A 25,617-nucleotide genomic window follows, 5' to 3' on the forward strand; every position below is an offset into this window, starting at 1 on the left:
ATTGTCCGTGCTACACGATGGGATTTGTGTGCGTGACACTGATGAGGGAAGCTATTTCACCTAGTCGGAGGTAAGAATCAGACCATTTAACTTGTGTTTTATGGTTTGACCATCACATATCACTGACAACCTCCATTATGCCCTACTATGTTTCGGGTTGATTGTCACACTTCGATTCCTGGCAACTAGGGAATCATTAAGAGCCTAGCTTTCAGTCATAGAGTTCACAGCCAAGCATTTCAAAAAATTATTCTGCAGGTGTTTGCTAAAATTTGCATCAGACTGAAAGATAAATACTTGAAGGTAAACTACTGTTATCTTACGAGTGTGGAATACCTTTACGTGGTGCTAAGAAGCTAATTTTGTTTAAATTGTTAACAGGCTCCAAGAACACAAACATAAGGGAATTAAATTTGGAAAAAAAATTTAAAACTTTTGGCAGTTTCCAAGCTGTATTGGTAAGCCACAAAATTGAGCTATGTACCATTGAAAACCTGGCATTCCCGAAGTGATTATAAATGTATAAAAAAGAAATTTTATCTTAAATATTCTTCACCAGTAGGACTTTTCAGCAGTTTACTGCAATTGGCAATATAAATGTGTCCATTATTAAATATTTGTACAAATTATCTCTTCAGATGCAATGGACAGGAAGCATGTTGGGTTTGTCCCTCCACAATCTGATGACTTGACATATTACAACTAAAAAAAGTTTCACAGCCTTGTTTTGCTGGCTGTTGTAGATGCTAGGTATAGATAGGTTCACCCTTGTTGGCAATGGTTGCAATGGCAGGGCAAGTGTTTTTTTTTTTTTTTTTTTTTTTTTTTTTTTTTTTGGGGGGGGGGGGGGGGGGGGGGGGGGGAGATCTATGCCAACAGTCACATCAGTTCTGCGTGAAAACTGGCTAAAGATACCCTAGGAAAAAATACTTCCATGCAGCAACATAAAAAGTGCTACATGTTATACTGACAGAGGACACGCTATCTCTCTCTCTCTCTCTCTCTCTCTCTCTCTCTCTCTCTCTCTCTCTCTCTCTCTCTCTCTTCTCCCCCCCCCCCCCTCCCACCCACGCACCATACTATATGGTGAGTGGCAACTTTCCTTTCACAATATTGTTACATTCCATCCTAGATTTTCCCATTGTTTGTTCGGCTACACAACTATTCAATTGATGATGCAGATAGCACTTATCTGGCAAGTACTGATGTCGAAGACACAGATCGGTATACCATAAGGGCAGGGTTTCCCAACATGTGGTCCGCAGACCCCTTAGGGCTCCGGCTGGCTCTTCCTAGGGAGTCCGCGGCCACCTTTCACCGAATCGTGTAAAATAATGAGTAAAATTATTAAATAAAAATGTGAAAATCAAATTTATCACTATTTTTTTTCGTGTGAAAACGAGTACTTTAACTTCAGGTCGTATTCCCAAGCAGCCTTTGCGGTTCCTAAGTGAGAACGCATACACAGTTTAATGCCGGAGAATGTGGCTTCTCTGATTGACGGTTTCGCAGCAATTCGGGGGTCATTTGTGCCCCGGCTCACGGCGCTAGATGCGCTGAAAGCTTTTACGCATGCGCAGAGCGAGCTTTGTCGACCAATCACAGCGCTCAATGGCACGTATGCGGCCCCAGGCATCATTAAATGTTAAACTTGCTTTGTCAGTGCACTACCTATTTCATAAGTCAATTTTTGACCAGTTTATTACTTCTAACATGGATCCCTCGCTGAAAGCGGGATCAGTGAAGAAGGGTGCGGTTTCTCCATCACCTTCACAACAAGGGAAGTTTCCAGTTGAAATGAAGGAGGAGGGAGGACGACCAAAGGAAGAACACTCACAAGAAGCTCCAAAGACTATTAATACTTCAGGGAGGGGGGTCATTGGGAAAGTAGCACTAGCATTAAGAAGCTCTCAGTTCCCATGGGTTTCGCTCTGAAATTTAAAGTTACTGTGCTCGACTGACTAGAGGTCCGCCATGGATTTTCAACTGTAGAAGGGGTCCGCCAACTGAAAAGGTTGGGAAGCCCTGCCATAGGGAATGGGTTTTGGCGGTGTGACAAATCTCTCGCAAGCTTACCACAACAGGACAGAAACAGGACATCATTACATGCCACAGAAGTGAGTGAGAATCCTGTGAATATTTCAATCCTGTAGGGTATGTACCCTGGCAGTGGGAAGCTATAACGAAAACAATTTTTAATTTTCAATCTTTTATTTAAAAATTAACAATCAGTAACTTTCTGAATTGCATCCATGATGGCATTCATGATAACATTCACTTTGCCTCTGCATTTAATTTTCTATTTTTAGTTGTTATCAGCTCAGCTGCAACATATTCGCCCAACTTGTCATCCTCATTGCTCCCATTCATTGCTGTTTGTTTGTCTCGCAGCATTGACAATGTGCTGCTTACCAGGACATCTTTGGCCTGCTTCTTAGAATTGGCAGAGTGCCCCACTTTGAATAATTCTGGTGCGCGCTGAGGGGTAGATGGAGAACTGTTCTCAACTGCACACCCCACTGTAAATGTCTTGTGAGCACTAGAAAAAAAAAGCAATTTATGAAATACTGCACTGTAAACATGATAAAATAATAACATTACAATTAAAATTGATTGTGCCAAATACAGTAGACTGTATAAAATTATTGGTGTAAATAACATGTATGAAACCTGAATGTTGGAACCATTGGCTTGCTGCAATAAATTTGTACAGTAATATGGAAAGGTCAGTGTTGAAACTCTTTTATTTTCTATAAAGAAAAACACTAAAGAAGTCTGTGATGATATAAATGAACATTATGGTGAGGCAGTGAATTAAAAAACAAAAATTCTGACACATGAGACGTTGTACCTACTCAACTGCAGTAGGTGGCAAAGCCTGTAACTTTTCTAATAAATTTAGCCACAGATGGAAGGTTATTCCTGACAAGTTTCAGATAGAGTAAGGTGATCCCCATTTCCGAAGTGCAGCAAGAAAGATCCAGGAAATTACCGAACAACAACTATTACACCTGTCTCATCTAAAATAATAGAACGTGCAATTAAAAACAATAGTAAATTGTAAAGAAAAAATGCCATACTCTGATGCCCAGCACGGATTTAGCACAGGTAGATCCAGCAGTACAGCAACAGCTGAATGTATACTGTATTCAACTAAGGCACTAGATGGACAAAAGGAAGTTTGTGGTATGTTTCTAGACTATTCAAAAGCCTTTGATTGTGTATGTATTTACATAAAGTCACTACGCTGCACTGTTAAACAGTAATATCCATAACTATAACAAAATTTTAAAAAAACATACTGAAGGAAATCGGGTCAACTTAACTGACGAAGAGCCTGTAAAAGCAAAATGCCTTCTATGCAACTGTTTGCCATACTACATAAAGTTAACAGAAAACATGTCCACTTTCAGATTAAACAATAAACTAAAATGTCCCTTATTTAAAATTTTACATACAGCGTACCTTGAAGCACAAAATTAATGTAATGTTTCATATGTAACTTTGCAAATATGTAAAAAAAACTGTCAGAAAACATAAAGTGATTTAAATCTTTGGTAATTATGTACGTATTTCAGAGGCTATTTTCGAAGATGTAAGCACATAGTTAAGTATTTTTTAAATTTCTAATGTCAAATATCACCACAACAGGACTTTAAAAAAGGGCAATTTTGAGAGAAAATCGAAGCAGAAGATGACGCCATAGCAATCAGGAATAACAAGACAAGGGAACTGTTTCATGTAACTGGATTAAGTCCAAAAATTAAATAAATTTTGTGAATGCAACACAGTGAAAGACGTACGAAAGTAATAATGTTAAAAGAATGAAAAGAAGACCTCGATGTATTAGACTAAGAAGAGATGCAACGAGTATAATTCAACTAAGAAGATATGTTGTGGGGAATGTCCAGCTCCCACACGCATCGCAGGAACGCAGATGCGAAGACAACATCCGACATCACCGGCACCAGTTGCTGCTAACCGGCGCTGATTCTACATACGCACACCGATGCAGACACGAAAACCAGCAACCGATGCCACCGGCAGCAGTTATTTTTCACCGGTGCCGATTCCACACCTGCTCATTGATGGAGCCTAAACTCTACACCGTAGAGCGAAAAATAATAATTGTTCGAGTACAAAGTCGAAGAAACTGCATTAGTGTAGTTACAATGCTTAGAGTTAATTCGTTAAATGATCACCTGATCAAAAACTAAGACAAATATGGATACACAGAGAATTGGAGAAACTTCAGAACCAGCCATAGCAATGAAAGTGAGTGAGGAGGTGCCAGACTGGTCTGAATTAGTGAATTAGATTAAAACTAAGTGATAAAATTGATGACCAAAGTGCAGATTCAGCAGCTTCAAGAAACAAACTGACTGCTCAAAATACTTCTTTAAGAAAGGAACTAAAAACTTTAAATGCTCGAAGTCTTAATTTAGACTCAGTAAATACTCAAATCAGAAAATAGATGACCAGGGTGCTTCTTTGACAAATGAAATATGTGCAACTTCCAGTGAAAAACTTGGTGCACAGAGTGCTAATTTAAGTAGAGAAATAGACAGTGATGAACTCAATAAGTTCTAAATTGCATGCTCGAGGTGAGATTTTGAATAAAAACCTAGACTTAATAAAATCAATGGATTCTAAATTAAAGGATCAGTATGACATGACAAATATAGATTTGTTGAACATCAGAGTAGACACTCAAAGCAAAGAATCTAGTAACTGATGTGGAGACATGGTTGGTTTGGAAACTGAATTTGATGCCAAACGTAATAATGTAGAATCGAAACCTATTGAAAACTTAGAATCTTTAAAAGACGTGTACAATAATGAATACAATAATTTAACACAAGGTTTAAGTACTTCAAAAGAGAGTCTAGATTAGTCTAAGGAATTGATTTCTATTATTGAATTGCAAATTACAGGTGTCAGTACACGAGTAAATAATGTAGGATGGAATTTCAAAGAGAATGCATCCAGCTTTGTTATTACAAGTGTATGTAGCTTGGAGGAACCATTTAAGAAATAATAGATCGAGGAGTTGTCACGAGAGTAACCTCTGGAAACATTTCAACTATTTCCAGAATGAGATTTTCACTCTGCAGCGGAGTGTGCGCTGATATGAAACTTCCTGGCAGATTAAAACTGTGTGCCCGACCGAGACTCGAACTCGGGACCTTTGCCTTTCGCGGGCAAGTGCTCTACCAACTGAGCTACCGAAGCACGACTCACGCCCTGTACTCACAGCTTTACTTCTGCCAGTACCTCGTCTCCTACCTTCCAAACTTTACAGAAGCTCTCCTGCGAACCTTGCAGAACTAGCACTCCTGCCAGGAAGTTTCATATCAGCGCACACTCCGCTGCAGAGTGAAAATCTCATTCTGGAAACATCCCCCAGGCTGTGGCTAAGCCATGTCTCCGCAATATCCTTTCTTTCAGGAGTGCTAGTTCTGCAAGGTTCGCAGGAGAGCTTCTGTAAAGTTTGGAAGGTAGGAGACGAGGTACTGGCAGAAGTAAAGCTGTGAGTACCGGGCGTGAGTCGTGCTTTGGTAGCTCAGATGGTAGAGTACTTGCCCGCGAAAGGCAAAGGTCCCGAGTTCGAGTCTCGGTCGGGCACACAGTTTTAATCTGCCAGGAAGTTTCATTTCAACTATTGCTTCTTCCGAAATTAATAATACCAGCAAGGTTATAGCTGACTTGTGGAAAGGATTCAAATTTATCCAGGATAGAGTAGAAAATGGAATAACTTCACCTGATGTTGTGTTACCTAGTAAAGTGGTGATTGTTTTGCCGTGGGGAGACTTCCACACAAAATTCAGCGAGAATTACTGGTTTGCACTTGCTCCAGTGAGGTTAATATCAGATACATGGAATCCGGGCAGAGTCACATTTATCCCGCAGGGACGTTAACGTTCTGTGTTAACGGGCGGAGTGACAACTGTCGGATCCCGAGTTGTTTTCGGTGTTTCTTCCAGAATAGTTTTCCTGCACTGAATTCCCTTCAAATCTTACATGATTCTGTAGTCTATTACTGAATTACTAAACTATCCTGTAATTTTAGTGTTTAGAAAATTGGATATAAACATAATGTAAAGACTGGCATAAGAGAACCATGGAAGAAACAGTGACCTCTAGGCATGAAACGAACCGAGTAGAATAATATATTTATGAATAATGTAATATAATGTGACGGACAGAACAACTATTTTATCATAGTGTATAATTTTCTATTTTGCATAGAATATTTTACACCTTTTATGAGGTATGATATAGACGGGAGCGTTTGTATAGATTTTGAAAGGGGCTGGGTAGTGTAGGTAAAAGCACGATTTACACTAACAGATATATCATGAATGACACAATACTCACATCACACCTTTCAAACAACCCTCGCAAACAAGTGTGTGTGATTATTTGACACTGCTATTTCCACAGGGTTGCTAAGATTTTCTTCGGGGACCTTAAAGGTTACGGTGGTAATGTCTGTTCCATAGGAACCACCTCCAGCTTGTCACTCAAGCACTGGCGAGGTAGGGGGTCCTGGGGAAGGGTTGTGGGAAGGGTTTCCTGTCTTTGGGGCTGTCTTCTTTCTCTTTTTCAATCTTAGCAACCAAATCTATTTTTTTTTCCTTTCTTACTTCTCATTTGAGGACGTGTCTATTTCTCCCTCTTTCCATATGCATCTACTTCCATCGCAGAAGTCCTTCCTGGTTTCCAATAACCTACAAATTACTTCAAATAAGTAGACCGAGAATCAGGCCCCACACACACACACACACACACGCACACACACACACATACACACACACACACGAAGATACACAAGCAATGAAAATACTGACTAGAAACCTGTCAAAAGGTGAGAACCATCAAATGATGGAGAGGGAAGGTTTGTGTACAGCAGGAAATATGCACACATTGTTGTTTATTGTGACGGTTCTACATCGCACGTATATATAGGAAAATATACAGCGTGGTGTATCTGAAGTTTCGGATGAGATTGTCCCAAAAACTATACATCAGGTAAAAATAGTGGGTAAGAAAAGTTCGTAAGCTCAAAGGGGGACATCAAATGATGCTACACGTGAGCTCCAACTCCCATCCCTTTGGGTGGGGTGGAGAACAACTTTCAAATCTTAAATGGGAACACCCATTTTTTATTGCTGATTCGGATTCTCCATAAAAGAGTAATCAAGTTTTGTCTGAAACATTTTTTAAACCATAGACAGATGGTGCTGAAATCAAGAAAGAAGTAAAATTGTGGAAGAACTCTGATTTATTTAGAATTATGCGAGAAAGACGCATCAAATCGATAAAAAATGTGCACCAGTTCTTTCGTTACGCCAAATTAAGCTGCTGTTGTACAAAATGTACTGTATCCTACTTTTAGTATTACCCAGGAACAATGACATGGACTTTGTAGAATGATGTTCCCATGGGGTGCTTCATTAGTGAGTCCCCTTGCCTCTCACAATTTGGGGTGCTTAAATAATGAAATTATCCACGAAGAAATTGTTCAAAATCATCCCCATTTGCTTCAATGCATGAAGTCAATCGTCTGCATAAGTTGTCCACAGTTTTGAGCAGCACATCCCATGTATGGCTGCACACACAATGCGTTGCTCCATATCGTTTTGCGTTGTGGGCTGTCTTTCATTAACAGTATTTTTTAAATAGCCTCACAAGGAAAAAATCAGGAGATGTTAGGTCTGGTGAATGTGGAGGCCACTGAATTGGCCCGCCGCATCCTATCCACCGACCGGGGTACCGACTACTCGTTTCAGAATCCAGTTGAACACAGGCGAGAATGTTAGGGTACGGGCGTAATTTTCATTGTAATCACGATGACGAGGTGGACGGTGCATGTATCCATTTCGAGCTCGTCGAGTGCAATTTAGAATAATATTTTCCCTTGGATGTCACCTGTTTGGGAAACGATACACATACAATTCTGCAGCTGCAGCGTAATTGTTATGGCATCCACCTAAAATTAACATCGTATCAACAATCTCTGTAGGAGAACAGTGAGCCATGTTTCGCTAAAGAATAATTTACTTTCGTCAGTTGATGTTTACGGTTCACAATCTGAAAGTTAAGTGACGTCTGATCTTTATATTGAGCCGCAGTTCCCAGTTTGGCCACGCTAGCGCTACAGTCAGGTGAGTAATGAAACTGTGAAGAGTTCTGTAACGAAATTTTAATACCATTCTGCCTCCCTCCATCAAATACTGTGGTGGGAAGGATACATTTTGTAAAAAATAGCTTAATTTGGCGTAATGAAAGAATGGGTGGACATTTTGTATGTATTTCATGCATCCTCCTCGGATCATTCTAAATAAATCCGAGTTCTTCCCAATTTTAATTTTTCTCGATTTCAGTGCCATCTGTCAATGGTTTAGAAATGATTCAGACATAACTTGATTACTTTTTTATGGAGAATCCGAATCTGCAATAAAAAATAGGTGTTTCCATTTAAAATTTAAAAGTTGCCCCATGCCCCACTGAAGGGGGAGGGGGCTGTGGATCACGTCTAGTATCATTTGATGTCCTGCTCTGAGCTTACGAACTTGTCTTATCCACTTTTTTTTACCAGATAATTTTACTCGATAATTTTGGAGATAATCTCATCTGAAACTTTCGATGGACCACCCTGGATATATACATATAACTAGAAGGATTCCACGTCAAGTAGATAGGGAGGCATGAGCAAGGAAAGAGCATAAACCTGAGAGGAATCGATTCTGGTAATTATTAAGGAATGTCGAGTCGGAATATATATAGACGTAGTATCTGTTAAGGGTAAAGAAGTCTAAAGTAGAGGACAACTCCAGGGATGAAGTTAATTATCAAGAAGTGAGAGTGAAGTGTAAAATAGATTTTTATTTTTTTCCAGATTTTTAAGTACTTCACATGCTGGACACTCTAGAGGCAAGACGGGTTCATAAATTATGTGGTTGTTAAACCAACTTTATTTCAGATGTATTTTATCTAGTCTAATGCGAGACGAATCGGTTGACTTGTATACATTCGAATATTGATGTGAGAAATGGTGAATATGTTATTTGTGGAAGTTGAAATTACCAAGACTGAACTAAAAGTATTCATTGAGCACTAAATTATTTCCAAAGTAGAGAGAGAGAGAGAGAGAGAGAGAGAGAGAGAGAGAGAGAGAGAGAGATATAGGGAGAGAGAGAGAGTGTGTCTTATAAATTCCTGTTAACCAGCAGTATTCTTCAAAGAAGAAGGTTTTGGAGATCAACGGAGCCGGCAATCCATAGAAGAAGATCGGCTGTACACATCAATTAAGTCAATCTATGACAGATAGGTGTGAATTTTTGCAATCCAACTTCACATTGCTTTTGATTGTCTTAGGCATTAGAGTACGTTACAAACAAATAAATTGCTCAGCAGTTCCTATTAAAGATCATTGACATTACCTCTTCTGAAACTGATACACGAGCATCTCTGCAAACTACTACATACAGTGATGTATCAGATTTTTCAAAAAGTCTAGTGGATGCTTCTGCACAATAGACCACAAAAAATGCTCTCAGTCCACCGGTCTGCCGTACATGTATTTGGGGTATTTTAAGTTAATTTCATTTATTACTACCAGTGTGCTTGCATCAAAGTTTCCACTGCTGTGCATTTGACATGTGAATGTTTTCACTCACAGAAATGACATGGGGAGCACACACAAAGTGGAAGCATAGTATTTGAAAGCACTAGCACATATCGCACAAATCAACAATTTCTGCACTAAGTGGACGTGTCCAAACCCTGTGAAGTATATTTTTACTATCGGAAATTAACCGTTGATATCAATGTAGATTCCTACAACAGGATAACCTATCTTACATAATGCAGAAAATGTGCAATGACAGTGACAAAAATTAGTACTCACGACGGAGACTGGGATATTTTTCAGCAGTTTTCTAGGCACTATGTGGCCTTTCAAATACGCCAACAGGTCGAACCACCACACGCTTAGTTTATGGGTGGTCCCGCCTGAGCTACTATGCGTTTTTTCCCCCCATCTTTATGAGTTCAGCTGAATAATGCAAACGTAAGGAGGCTAAGCGTGCTTTACATTCCTCATTCATTACACCAGACAACTGTTCTCACTTTTTCTCCTATTCTGGCGAAGCTTTCCTTCCTGGCGTGTTGAAATAATACAGATGTTACGGAATCAAATGCATGTGCTACTTTCACTAATTTATGTGATATATATATATATATCTATCAAAAGTAAAATTATAGGCACATTAACTTGTATAAACCCAGAATGAATCATTTGTAGATCTGTAGATTGCCTTATTGTGGTACAAAATATGCTAGGTCATAGCGACACCTTTCGTTGCTGTATTCTTCAATCATCACTTGAAAGCTCTTTTTATTCCATTTCATTGCTACAATAAGAAGCTATCATTAGATATAGAGATTTCTTTCAATGGGGATACAAAAAAGATATTTCATTTGTTTCGTTAATGTATTTATAAGCTACTTCTTAGTGGAAAAAATACCCAGGATACTATGTGGAATCGACGAATCGATCCGTGTGTTTTGTCTGCTGCGGAAAACTATAACTAGTAGACAGCCCGCTCGCAAGGCTGCGTTCTGTGCACGCGGAGTCACCGCCTCTACTGCACACACACGGACACACGACAGAATAGAACAGATGCCACCTGTGTGGTTTTTTGTTATGGTTTTAGGGCGCAAAACTGCTACGGTCATTAGCACCCGGTCTGTGACTTAGGAAAAGCTAAAAAAAACGAAACTGGAAACCAGTAGCAATGGGAGCAAAACTCAAAAAAGTGTGGAAACCAAAAAACAGAAGGAAAGCTTAAAAAACCACTATAGAAGGGGGGTTGTTTGTCCCCAAAAGGAGCTTCAAATGACTGATGTCATCTCACTGGCACTAATGAACTCGAGAACACGATCGGCTGATCGCGTGTCATCTGCTAAAATGGAAGATATATCAGGCGACAGCTGTAGACGGGCGCGTAACGGAGTAAAATAGGGGCACTCAAGTAAAAGGTGTCTCACCGTCCACAGTTGAGAGCAGTGGGGACAGAGTGGGGGAGAATCGCCGTTTAAAAGATGTCGATGGCTAAAAAGACAGAGCCCTATCCGGAGTCTAGTTAAAATTACCTCCTCCCGACGCCGAGTTCGGGAGGAAGAGGTCCAAGCACAAGGAAGAGCTTCCACGTCCCGCAATTTATTACTGGGAAGTGTCGACCAATGTGCGTGCCATAAAAGAGCAACATGACGACATAAAACATTCCATAGATCGGCGAAGGAATCATGCGAATTGCTAGCCGAAGAAGAGAGACTGCAGCCCTGGCCACTATATCGGCCGCCTTATTTCCACAGATACCAACAAGTCTTGGGATCCATAGGAATGCCACAGAGGTCCTGAATCTGGTGGACCAGAGGGTGGACAGGGTACAGAGCTTGGAGAGAGCTGAGAGAGTCTGAGCAGATAACATTCTGTACCCGCTGATGGCAATAGATGTACTGGACAGCATGGAGAACAGTGTAAAGCTCCGCAGTATAAACTGAACACTGGTCGGGAAGCCAAAATCGATTTGGGGTGTCGCCAACAATATAGGCGCTCCCAATACCAAGTGCCACCTGTGTTAACAGAACTGCTCCTACTTCAACCTGGCAGATGAACAGTCTGCTAAAATGATAGAACCATAGCTTTGCCTGTTTTGCTGCTAGATGGCAGGTCAACCACACTTCACTTTTACACCTACGGTGTGTCGTGTTATACAGATTTAAGAACCTGGATTTTGCTGACTACATTTTTCTGTTGACAGAAACACAACACAGCTTTCAACTAATAGTTACCGAACTGGGTGGAGCAGCCATTTCTTTAGGACTGTAAAGAAATAGTGATGAAACAAAAACAATATGCATAAGTGGAAATGTACCTACTCAACTTATACTGCAACAGAAGGTACAGCAAGGTGTTAACCAATTCCCATATCTCAGCAGTTTTATCCGTAAATAATGGGAAAGCCATATGCACATAAACAGATGGCACTATCATTGCACACGCAAGGTATACAATGGCAGTACAACAGGGAGCTGTCATGTGCACTCAGGTGATTCACGTAAAAAGATTTCCAACACGACTATCATCACACGGCAGGAATTAACGGACTGTGGATGCGAAATGCTAGTCTGAGATGGACACGTGAAACATTCCCTTTTGGAAATTATCTGACAATTCAATTTTCCGAGATCCACAGTGTCAAGAATACCGAATTTCACGCATTACCTCTCACTACAGACAACGCAGTGGCTGATGGCCTCCATTTAACGACCGAGAGCAGTGGTGCTGTGTGGAGTTGCCAGTGCTAAGAAACAAGCAACACTGTGTGAAATAATCACAGAAATCAGTGGGACTTCGACAAACCCACCTGTTAGGAAAGTGCAGTGAAATCTGGTTGGGTTGTTTTTGGGGAAGGAGACCAGACAGCAAGGTCATCAGTCTCATCGAATTAGGGAAAGACGGGGAAGGAAGTCGGCCGCGCCCTTTGAAAGGAACCATCCCGGCATTTGCCTGGAGCGATTTAGGGAAATCACGGAAAACCTAAATCAGGATGGCCGGATGCGGGATTGAACGGTCGTCCTCCCGGATACGAGTCCAGTGTTTAACCACTGCACCACGTCGCTCGGTCCTGAAATCTGGTATTAACTGCTACAGCAACAGACAAACGATGCGAGTGCCTTTGCTAACTGCACAACATCGTCTGCAGCACCTCTCCTGAGCTTGTGACTAACAGTCGGATCCTAGGTGACTGGAAAATTGTGTACTGGTGAGATGAACCCCAATTTCAGATGGTAGGAGCTGACGGCAGGGTTCAAGTGCGGTTTTACTTCAATACTTGGAGACCACCTGCAGCCATTCCTGGACTTCATTTTCCCAAACAACGATGGAGTGACAATTCGCCATGTGAATGGGTCACAACTGTTTGTGATTGGTTTGAAGAACATTCTGAACAATTCAAGTGAATGATTTGATTACCAAGATTACCCAACACGAATCTCATTGAACATTCACGTGACAGTTCTCCACAAAATCCCACACTAACACAAAGCCCTGCACTGGCAATACTTTCATGAACACTGACAGCTATAGAGGCAGCTTGGCTCATTACTACTGTGGGTTGCTGCTAACGATTTTTCAAGTCCGTGCCACGTCAAATTGCTGCACTATGTTGGGCAAAATCAGGCTCGAGAAGATATTACGAAGAATTCTGTGACTTGTCACTTCAGTGTAGTGGAGATGTAGATGTAGATGCAGGCATCACTAGCTGAATTGGGAAGGGCTTCTGCAGTCTTCCACGCAATCTGATCCACACAGGAATTAAGACTCTAGAAGTACTCATACTAAGCTCCAGGTGCACTCCTGTCTCTCGTCCTAGTGACGGCCAGGCACTGGTGCGGAACCTAGGAAATGTCAACAAAATTGACACACGATTTAAGTGTTTCTCACTGATGACACTCGGGGTAAATTTTTGGTATTAGCTATAGTGACCAAGTTTCAAATGGTTGTCTGCACAGCCCAAACAATACCATTGCTGAAAGAAGAATGACACTTGTGGGCCACGTTCTATGCCTGAAGGACGGAAGAATCCCCAAAGTGTCAGTGGTGTGGAAACTAACAGATGGATGCAGAAACAGGGAAAACTTTGTATCACCTGGAAACTTCCCAATTTGGGAAGAAGCTGAAAAGCTGGCAGTTGATCAAGTTTGCTGCAGGAAACCTGTTGCCCAAAATGCTGCTGAGCACCTATAAAGTAAACACATATTTGAAGTTGTTTTATACGTGGCAGTCTGATTTATTAAAGCAGGGGTTGTGAACCTTTTTTACCTACCATCCACTTTTGCATCACTGCAATGTTTTCCTAGCTGTGGGAATTTCCCGCAACGTGCTGCATAAAATGTGTGGGAGACTGCGCTCCCCACTCGCACAATGCGAACATAGCAGACCATTTGCCTATCGTCCGGCAAAACAGTGCCACTGTGGGACACGCTTGCACGCCTCAGGAAGGGTATGTCTCGCACACTGCAGCAATTTGCTTGAGGGCGCTTGTAGTGGGAAAGTCAACTGAGCAGCTGGAGAATACCACATGACAGCTGCAATATTTTTTTCACATGTACAGGCAGTAAGACTACGTAACTCTTCTGATCTAATTATTCACCTGAAATGTCAGCTGACTGATTCTCTGTCTCAAACAATGAGCAACTTATCAAATTCGTGTCCAAACGGCATATTTTGTGGAACACAGCTGACACTGGCATGAGAAACTATATGCAAAAATGAGTTAATTTGGGGAGAAATCTGAAGAAAACTGAATGAAACATGTAAGAAGAAATGTCTTTGATTATGTCCAATATAAAACATCAGTAAATTCACGTGTACTGAGCTTTAACCACCATTATAATGAGTTGGATGTTGTTACTGTGATTAGTACCGTGAATGACTTAAAATTCAGCCCACCGAAGTAATCAGTGAATCTGTTGCTCACGGTGAATCCCTTAGCTTTGACATAACTGTCAACCAGGGCATTGATTTCCGGTACGTTTGAGTGATAAGGCAGAGGGAACTGGTACTCTTCTCCATCGCCTCGCAACTGTTTTGTTACTAAAATGTTATTTGATCCTTCACAACACATGGAGATTTGTGAGACTGCTTTGCACTTTCTGAATAATCTTCCCAATAACACACAGTCTCCTTCCCTTTAGACTGCACGCTCCACTGCACCTTTTGCCTTCGCTGCCCCCACTACCTATTGTTGCGCCGCAGTCCACTGTGCCTTTAATACCAAAATGTTCATTGCAGCACACTTGAACTCGCATGGCGTCAATGAACTACAAAATACTATTCTCATCTAAAGAAAACTGTAGCACCGACAAACTTCCAAAAAACTAATAAAAGGTTTTCAAACCTTTCTGAAAATTTTTCTTTCTTTGATCTCCCACAAAAAAATGTAGAGTGAAAAAGTTTGTCAAATAATACATTTCAGATGCTGGTTTGCTAGAAATTCCAAGTCACACATTTTAATTTATTACTTCACTGTTACTAACTATTGGCCAGAAAGTTTTCACCCATTAACATATGATACTGAAGCCAGTTATAAAATTGTGTTGTACAACACCTAGTTTGGGAGGTATGGCGTGATATATATTAATTATTCAAAAACAGTCTTAATCGCATTTATTATTATTATTATACAGCCAACCGGTTTCAACCCGTCGTAGGGGTCATTATCATCTGGACGTTTACACTGTGAAATTATAGATATTTGTCAGAAAGACTCCATTATACTACAGCTAAAATTACGTAAATTTAAAGTATGTTACCCATTGGTCGACTGTTGGCGGTGTCACTCCTGTCTACATAACAGCAGGAAACTATGCGAGACTCACCCTTCGTATGGGCTTAAATAGCATGCTGGTATCATGTGAATAGACAGCAACACCCCCCAGTGGCGATCAACGGTATTTAATACAGTTTATTATATGTAATTACTAGTCACCTTGGTTTAACGTAAATTTAAGTTACAGTAAATAACAGAAGGCGAAACCATTTCATTTAAAAAGAGTTACAATTATAGTGTTAATTATGAAATAACAACAAATGTTCCGTAGTCAACACGTAAAAGTATATTACATTATGTGCCATAATACAAAGTAAAACAATTTGTGGCACACAAAAACTGGTGTCGTCTTGTATTACAATATATCTATTTGTACATTTACATAGAAAACATTTGAGTCAATTTACTAAAACAGCTAATATGGAAGGACTACAGAGCCCTCTACTCCCTGTGGAGAGGACGCCGTTGCCACAGGCTATAAAGCGTATATCAGGCACCCTCTAGTCCGTGTAGCGAGGATGCCGTCGTCATGGTAGCAGCTTGTGTGTTCGTATGGTGTTGTTGATGTGGGATTAATAATACCAATTGCTGCTTCATCTCTACAAACATGCTGTCCAAAAATCGTGAAAAATATTGATTAGCATGAAAAGTAGCACCAAATTTTCATTGTGTTAATGAAAGACGTAAGAAGGTAGTTCTCATATCACTGTCATGTACAGTTGCTGAATTATAAAATACACAACTTTCAACTTTTTATGTTTGTACATGCAGTGCCCCACACCTACAAAAACATTTCACAAAGTGTCCTGCGGCCCACTTCGGACAGCAAAAGACAAGCGCATTCCACAGGCGATAAATTTTCCTACATCTAGGAAAATGCAGCTTTAGTATTAAAATTTTCTGACCATCCACCATTCCACGGTAATGATGATTTCTAAAGTGGGGAAGTAACTCAACGTTATAAAATTGATAAAGTAGAGTTGCATCAAGTGAAAGTATAGAATAATACTTACTAACCCAATATTTTTTTCAAATTTCTGTGAAACCCTAATGTAAATATTTTAACCTCCACCTGTCTACTGCCTGCTATGAAGGTTCGGACGCCCACTAGTGGGTGCTAGGGACCAAGTTGACCATCAGTGCTGATTAATAATGTTTTCTCACAATCAGTGTGAAGTGCCGTGTATGTAATAGAAACCCCTGACACGCAGAAAAACATGCATGAAGGTATACCTAGTTAAAACTTGTTGATTGGTTGCCATTTACTGTCCACCCACTGGCTGCGTATAACTCAACACAGAGAAATGATGTCAACATATTAGTTTCACAAAACAAGTGAAATGCACGGATGTTACTTTGCAAGTTTTAGCTGAGGATATGAGCACTATGCAAACAGGCTGGCCCACAAGCAGCCTGAAAATGGCTCAGCAGTGAGTATTTCATCAGCAATATCTAAATTCTTTGATATTACCTGCACGACATAATGAAAACACTACTCTCACTCACATAAAAATTAAGGGTTTTCTTTTTTTTTACAATTTACATATGGGAAAATTAACTATACTACAGTGTCACACTTGTTGTGGGGGATGTGGGAAAGACCACAAATTCTGGCACAGGAGGCAAGAAATTATACATCAAAATAACAAGCTTTCTATGAACAATGGAGCCCACTACAAATACAAGCTGTTTTAGCAGAAGTTCATAAGAAAAAAAGATTTTTTTTTCGAAATAACTTCTTGGACATAGCACATGCTGATGCTTTTTACATTGTTACTGAAAAAGACAGCCCACTGTTGATTAACCAACAACTGAAAGGATACCTGAAGTTCACCCATGGAACTGAGCAACAGTTATTTCAGAATAGCAGGATCTAGAGTGTACTGAATAATGAAATTCAACAGTTAAGTAAGTTATGTATTTTCACACAAATAAAATTTACATGATCAGATAACTAAATTTTGTTTCCTCATTCACACAAATCAATGCGTACACCCTTAATAGGACGGATAATGCCTAGCTGGAATTCCATTTCTCTCCACGTACTATTCAAGATCTCCATGTTGACATGTTCAAGTGGATTGCAAATGTGTGCCTTCAATTCCTGTAGGTCTCTAGCCCTGGTTCAATATACCGCATCCTTCACAAAACCCCAGGAAAAAATTAGTGGTGTAAGGTCAGGGGATCATGGTGCACTTGAAGTTGGACCATCTCGTCCAATCCACCTACCTGGAAACCTTTTACATAGAAATTAAAGTACATTTAGGGGCCAGTGAAGTGGTGCCCTGTCTTACTGGAATATGACACCAGGCTGCAGGTGTTCCAATTGTGGCACAGTAAACTCTTGTAGCATGTCCATGTTAACACCACTGTTGATGGCAGTGATGGGAAAGAATGAATCAGTGATGCAACTGGGGATCAGTCTACATCTAACATTGACCTTACAACTGTCTCTTTCCATTTCATGTCTAACATGAGGATGTGGCAAATCCTACATAAAAACGTTATGACAATTCAGTTTGCTGGATACATGAAATGTTGCAATATCGAAGGAAGAAATCTTTTCCAAAAATTCAATGGTTGCATTAATCCTGCATAAAATACCCACTCCAAATTGTTCGCACCTAGGTTTGTCCATAGGCTTTAATGCCTGAAGCAGCTGCATGTAGGGATAGAGCCATTACCTCTTATGCAAGACATTGTGCAATATCGATCTTCTCATTTCCAACTCTCTGGCTGCAGTACATACAGATTTTATAGAACTCCTTGCAAATGCCTGCCATACACTGTCCACACTGGCATCTGAAACTGATGGGTGAGCAGCCCCTTTTTATGGAGAACACTACCTGTTTCCATAAATGATGTATTCCAAGTCCGAAAGGATCATTGCACTTCGGTATCTGATATCATCTGTATATACCAGGCCACACACATTGAGCTTTATCCACTGGTATCCACATTTTAGCAGGTTTTCAGGTTCCATTTCGCATCAAAATTGTATGACCTGGAAGGTAAAATAAATTTTATGAGTAATCTTATCACTTGCTAGAAACCATTCGTTAATATCTTGTATAGTTTCGAAGTTACTAAAGTCGTAAGTTGTGAAGATATACATGTATACTGCAAAACAAAAACATTAAAAATTGCTATTCATCCAGTGCTGTTACTTTCAGGCATTAGGATACAACACACTATTTCATGAAAGTAATAATCACTCTTAACAACTTTCATTATGATACTGTAATTCAACTAAGGTACAGAAGTAAGTAAAGAAACAGCTCACAGGCCACTATCTACCCTTTGTTCCATCTGCAAAATTCTGGAGGTTAAAGATCAAAAGTTATTGGGCTGAGTATTTTTTACAATGTAAACAGAGCATACACTTACTTCGAGAAAAATTGGAATTGAAGTAGGTTACCAATTGACGATATCGACAAGTGAAGAAAGTAAAGACAAGGATGAATGTGAACCTTTTCCAGTTCTTAAAATATCAAAAGCTACAGCAACACTGGACAAAGTTAAGCATTGAGTGTTGAGATATGAACATGTTGAAGTTGTGATAAATGTGTTAAATAAAATGGACATTACACCATAAAAATTAGTACAAAATAAGAACTAACTACTGGTATGTTTCTCAAACTTTTGAAAATGTTACTACACACTGGATCTTATTGTCCTTGGTGTGTCAAAATGAATATCAGGCTTTTTCGGTTTTGTATTATTTATTACATTCAACTTAGAATTATCAAAGGCAATACAAACAATTTTGTTTGTATACATGTGCACATGCGTATGCAACCAAAGAATGTGTTAAATGAGTGAGACAGTGTTTTACGCACAATGTGAAGAAATCAGTCTGGAAGGCAAGTTGCAAATTAATAATTATATTGACATCTATGTATCTATGTGGTGACTTAAGGAGACAACTATGTCCTTATTGAAACTTCCTGGCAGCGTAAAACTATGTGCCCGACCGAGACCCGAACTCGGGACCTTCGCCTTTCGCGGGCAAGTGCTCTACCATCTGAGCTACCAAAGCACGACTCACGCCCAGTCCTCACAGCTTTACTTCTGCCAGTATCTCGTCTCCTACCTTCCAAACTTTACAGAAGCTCTCCTGCGAACCTTGCAGAACTAGCAGGTAGGAGACGAGATACTGGCAGAAGTAAAGCTTTGAGGACCGGGCGTGAGTCGTGCTTCGATAGCTCAGATGGTAGAGCACTTGCCCGCGAAAGGCAAAGGTCCCGAGTTCGAGTCTCGGTCGGGGACACAGTTTTAATCTGCCAGGAAGTTTCATATCAGCGCACACTCCGCTGCAGAGTGAAAATCTCATTCTACGTCCTTATTGTTTGCGGTTTACAAGCTCTAAAACATACAGCTACGGTTTACATAGCAACTTTGCAAACAAAATGTAGCAGCATGCCAAACATTTTCTGGACCGCGTCCTCTTCAGCGATTAGTTGACATTTCATATAAGTGGAAATGTGAACACACACACACACACACACACACACACACACACACAATGTGCACATCTGGGGTTTAGCAAGTAGTGGCATCTTCTGTGTGAGTGGTCCAATGCTGTTGCTCGCGCAGCTGCACGAAGTCTGACGACTTCTTTCCAGATTCATTACTTATATAGGCAAAGCTATTGCCTCCTTGAGCCCCCGGTTCTTGATGTACGCTTAGCTGTTCTCGGCTAATGCTGTGAATCCGAAATTTTCTAAGTCTGAAAAGTGGATATCCTGGACACGTCCTGTAGTTACACTAGCAGCATGCATTTGTTGGTGCGTCTCATTTGGCTTGTCACATTTGTTAACAAAGAGCGATAAGCGGTTGCGTAACGAACAAGGTGATCACTCACAGAGAGCATCTCGCATGTGGCTGATGCAATATTGTAATTAATAATTTTTTTTTGTAAGGACTAGGAAAGATTTATTTCATTTCTGTAATAACGGGCGAGATCACCTACAAGTTTAATTGCTCTTACAATGGTCAGCACCTTTAACCCACACTGACACAGATTCCTATTCATTTAGTTTACTATGATTCCTGGTCCTCAGAACGAACGGCATTGACGGCAGGTAATATGATTTACCCATGTCTTTATTGTAGACCTCTGTGATGTGAAAAGTTCGATAAGCGTTGACGTCCCGGCTGTTAAAACTTTCTAGCCCTGGAATTTTGTCGACTTTTGGCCCACAGACGAGGGCCACAGTTTATCAGCCGTTACCTTGCTTCATTGGTCTGCAAGGTGATTAATGCTTGACTGTCAGAAGTGTGGGAATAAAATAAAATCTGCAACTACGAGGGTAATACCAAGAAAAAAGGTCTCCTATTTTTGAAGTACACAGCGCTGTTATTTCTACAGCGGTTTACATCAGTTTACAGCTTTAACATTTAACTATTTTTCAACATAATTACCCGTATTATACCAGCTTGCCGCCATGCTGTTCAGAGGTGAATCACTTTCTGGCCAACTGTTCTTTTAACCCAGGGAACAGGTGACAGTCACTGGGTGCCAGTTCAGGACTATAGGGTGGGTGGGTGATTATGTTCCACTGGAACTGTTGCAGGAGAGCAACAGTTTGCCGAGTGATGTGTGGGCGAACGTTGTCACGGAGAATGTGTACACCCTTGTTCATCATTCCTCTTCTCCTGTTCTGAATTGCCCGCTTGAGTTTTTCCAGTCCCACAGTACCTGTCAGCGGTAACTGTGGTGCCAGTGGGTGTAAAGTCGACAAACGGTACCCCTTTCAGATCCCAAAAAACGGTTGTCATGACTTTACCGGCAGACTGTGTGTGTTTGAATTTCCGCAGCTTTGGTGAAGAAGGATGCGGCCACTGGTGTGATTGTTGCTTGGTCTCAGGTGTAAAGTTGTATGCTCAGATTTCGTCACCCGTGAGAATTGAGTCCAGAAAGTTGGCCTGTTTGGGTGCAAGGCGGTGAAGAAATGCACGGGAAGCATCAACCCTTTGCCGCATGTGGTCCTTGGTCAGCATCTTGCACACACCTTCCGGAAGTTCAATGTTTCCGTTAAAATTCTACGAACATTTTTGACATCCATGCACGACTCACCATACACTTCCGTCAATTGGCGATGGATTTCAATTGGCGCAGTGCCCTTTGCATTCAAAAAACCGATTAACTTCACGCAATTCGCACTTGGCGGTAACATCCAACAGGAGCTACATTTTCAACGGCTGCCAAGCCAAGACTGAGCGCCTCAGAAAATTTGCACTCTTTATTGCCTATTAATAAAATTAAATATATGATCCACAAAACCAGTAAAGACAAGAAACAAGCAAGACAGTACAGATTTCTTCAATCCTGAAGTCCTAGCATTTTTTCCTCTAATCCTGCTACAGCTTTACATGGTGTACTTTCCTTTCTGCAAAAGAATCTATTACCTCATCAAAGTCCGCCAAATATTTTGTACAGGAAAACTCAGTGTTGTCCTCTACTACTGGAAAAGCTGTTAATACAAGTAGTACCTAAGACTGGTGTGGTTTCTCCGTCTGTTTATATGTATTTCGTCACTGTCTGCTAGATAAAACTAAATAGGCCTGCCTAATATTTCAGCAATTTTAACACACACCAAATAAATGAGACTGTTATGGTACAAATGGTCATTTTTGTAACACGACAGAATATAATTCATGAAGTACCAATATTAAATGACAAGCAAAAAGTTGTATGTTAGGAAATAGTTTCACATTTCATTCATACTCTCTGGCTTCTGAAGTATGAGATCGAAGAGTAGTAGTACAAAATTTTTATATAAATTTGGGATCGTCATATTCTTCCACAATTTGTGTGATGTCCCAGTTTTTTTCTTCTTCCTCGTTCTAACAAACAATCTTGTCATCACTAATTCAGTAACTATTCCTGCCAGTGTCAAAACTACTTCTCCGCTTAACCTGGCCACAATCACCAGTTTAGTTACACCGCATTTATTCTCCAGTTAGGAGTTATTACGTGTTCGTGCAACACGTTTTCCGCGCTACTCCCAGAATAGAACTTTAGCGGTTGCTGGCTGGGGATTGTACAACTGGCCCTTACTAGCGGTCTGGCCACAAATTTTCTGTCAAAATCTCATTTTCTTGGATACACCGAGAAGATAATACATGATCTTTGTTACCTGTTATTCCTGTTACTCATTTATTTCCACTCTGGTAGTCTGAATCTATGGATTTTGCTAGTAATTATAACAAAGCTGATGATTTGCAAACCCAGTCAACCACATATACAGCGACTGGCATTCACCCGTTCGGCTTTATTCTGCAGATCTCATATAGCCCCGTACCCTTTTGTCTGCAGGAAAATTTATTTCTAGGTGGGACTGGGATTCCTATGGCAGAAATATCATGTACATTATGCACACATTCAAAAATCAACTTATGATCCATTTAGAAACCAACTTAGAATTTGTTCAAAAACCAACAGGGATGAGGTTCAATATCATACGAATAAGCGATAGACCAATGTGTGCTAGATGCTAGGCGCTTTGTGAAACAGGGTCTTTTTCCTCAAGAATATGAATTTGGTGTACTGAGCTTTAACCACTTTTTATAATGAGTTGGATGTTGTTACTTGGGAGATGGCACTCTTGTGCACCGTCTAGCAACTGTTTCATTACTAAAATGTTATATGCTCCTTCACAACACAAGAATTGTGACTGCTTTGCACTTTCTGAATACAATAATACACAAAGTCCTTCCTTTTAGACTGCACACTCCACTACACCTTTTGCCTTCGCTGCCTCCGCTACCTACTGTTGCGCCGCAGTCCACTGTGCCTTTAATACCAAAATGTTCCTTGCAGCACGCTTGAACTCGCATGGCATCAATGAACCAAAAAATATTACTCTCATCTACCGAAAACTGTAGCACCCACACACTTCCAACAAACTGTTAAAATGTTTTCAAATCTTTCCGAAAGTTTTTCTTGCTCTGATCTCCCACAAAAAAAATGTAAAGTGAAAAAGTTTGTCAAATAATACATTTCAAATGCTGGTTTGCTAAAAATTCCAAGTAACACATTTTAATTTATTACTTCACTGTTACTAACTCTATTGGCCAGTAAGTTTCCACCCGTTAACATGTGATACTGAAGCCAGTTATGAAATTGTGTTGTACAACACCTAGTTTGGGAGGTATGGCATGATAAACATTGATTAGCGTGAAAAATAGCACAAAATTTTCATTGGGTTAATGAAAGATGTAAGAAGATAGTTCTCCTATCACTATCATGTCCAGTTGTCGAATTATAAAAAACACAACTTTCTATTTCTGATGTTTGTACATGCACTGCCCCCCGCACCTAGAAAAACACAGTGTCCTGCGGCCCACTTCGGACAGCAGAAGACAAGCGCATTCCACAGGCAATAACTTTATCCGCATCTAGGAAAATGTAGCTTTCATATTAAAATTTTCTAACTATCCACCATTCCACCGTAATGACGATTTATAAAGTGGGAATGTAACTTCACATTATAAAATATATAAAGCAGAGTTGCATCAAGTTAAAGCATAAAATAATAATTACTAACCAAATATTTTTTTCAAAGTTTTGTGAAACCCTAATATAAATATTTTAGGGTCCAACTGTCTACTGCCTGCTATGGAAGTGGAGACGCCCACTAGTGGGTGCTAGGGACCAAGTTCACCATCAATGCTGATTAATAATGTTTTCTCACAAGCAGTGTCCAGTGCTGTATATGTAACAGGAACTCCTGTAAGCAGAAAAAGGAGAAAGTGAAACATATGGTAGCTGCACGAAGGCATACCTAGTTACAAGCTGTTCATTGGTTACCATTTACTGTCCTCCCACTGGCTACCTAAAACTCAACACAGAGAAAGGATGTAAACATATTACTTTCACAAAACAAGCAAAGTCCATGGATGTTACTTTGCAAGTTTTAGCTGAGGATATGAGCACTATGCCAACAGGCTGGTCCACAAGTAACTGAAAATGGATCAGCAGTGAGTATTTCATAAGCAACACCTAAAATCTTTGATATTACTTGCATGAAGTAATGAAAAAACTACTGTCACTCAACCAAAAATTAAAGGTTTTCTTTTTTTTTACAACTTACAGATGAGAAAATTAACTATGCTACAAAGTGTCACACTAGATGTGGGGGATGTGACTATTTACTACGAGAAAGACCACAAATTCTGGCACAGGAGCCGAGAAATTATGTATCAGAATTACAAGCTTTCTATGAACAATGGAGGCCACTACAAATACAAGCTCGATCAGCAGAAGTTCATAAGAAAACACAGTTCCTTTTCCTTCACAATAACTTCTTGGACATAGCACACACTGATGCTTTTTACATTGCTACTGAGAAAGATAGCCCACTGTAGATTTACCAACAACTGAAAGCAGAGCTGAAGTTCACCCATGGAACTGAGCAACAGTAATTTGAGAATAGCAGGAGCTAGAGTGAACTGAATAATGAAATTCAACATTTCAGTGAGTGATCTATTTTCATACAAATAAAATTTACGCGATCAGATAACTAAATTTTGTTTCCTCATTCACACAAATCAATGCATACACCCTTAATAGGACAGATAATGCCTAGTCGGAATTCCATTTCTCTCCACGTACGATTCAAGGTCTCCATGGTGACATGTTCAAATGGATTGCAAATGTGTGCCTTCAATTCCTGTAGGTCTCTAGCCCTGGTTCAATATAACGCATCCTTCACAAAACCCCAGGAAAAAATTAGTGGTGTAAGGTCAGGGGATCATGGTGCACCTGAAGTTGGACCATCTCGTCCAATCCACCTACCTGGAAACCTTTTATATAGAAATTAAAGTACATTTAGGGGCCAGTGAAGTGATGCCCTGTCTTACTGGAATATGACACCAGGCTGCAGGTGTTCGAATTGTGGCACAGTAAACTCTTGTAGCATGTCCACGTTAACACCACTGTTGATGGCAGTGATGGGAAAGAGTGAATCAGTGATGCAACTGGGGATCAGTCTGCACCAAACATTGACCTTACGACTGTGTCTTTCCATTTCATGTGTAACACGAGGATGCTGCAAATCCTACATATGAATATTATGACAATTCAGTTTGATGGATACACGAAATGCTGCCATATCAGAGAAAGGAATCTTTTCCAAAAAGTCAATGCTTGCATCAATCTTGCATAGAATATCCACTGCAAATTGTTCGCACCTAGGTTTGTCATAGG

General features: G+C 40.2%; 1 protein-coding gene across 15 annotated transcripts in view; it reads right to left on the reverse strand.

The window, feature by feature from the left end:
* Positions 1-2,252: 2,252 nt before the first annotated feature.
* LOC124587769 overlaps positions 2,253-25,617 on the reverse strand; it is a 165,754-nt gene continuing 142,389 nt past the window's right edge. For 14 of the 15 annotated variants that reach the window (XR_006975657.1, XR_006975654.1, XR_006975660.1 and 11 more), the window contains 3 exons: positions 23,957-24,139; positions 18,251-18,408; positions 2,253-2,539 (listed from right to left, as the gene is read on the reverse strand). Coding sequence is in view for 2 of the 15 variants with exons in the window: in XM_047131451.1 (XP_046987407.1) it covers positions 2,275-2,539; positions 18,251-18,387 (402 nt within the window). In the remaining 13 variants the exon portion in view is untranslated. The other variant, XM_047131452.1, reaches the window with a different exon arrangement.

The sequence above is a fragment of the Schistocerca americana genome, unplaced genomic scaffold, assembly GCF_021461395.2.
Source record: "Schistocerca americana isolate TAMUIC-IGC-003095 unplaced genomic scaffold, iqSchAmer2.1 HiC_scaffold_62, whole genome shotgun sequence".
Classification (NCBI taxonomy): Eukaryota; Metazoa; Arthropoda; class Insecta; order Orthoptera; family Acrididae; genus Schistocerca; species Schistocerca americana.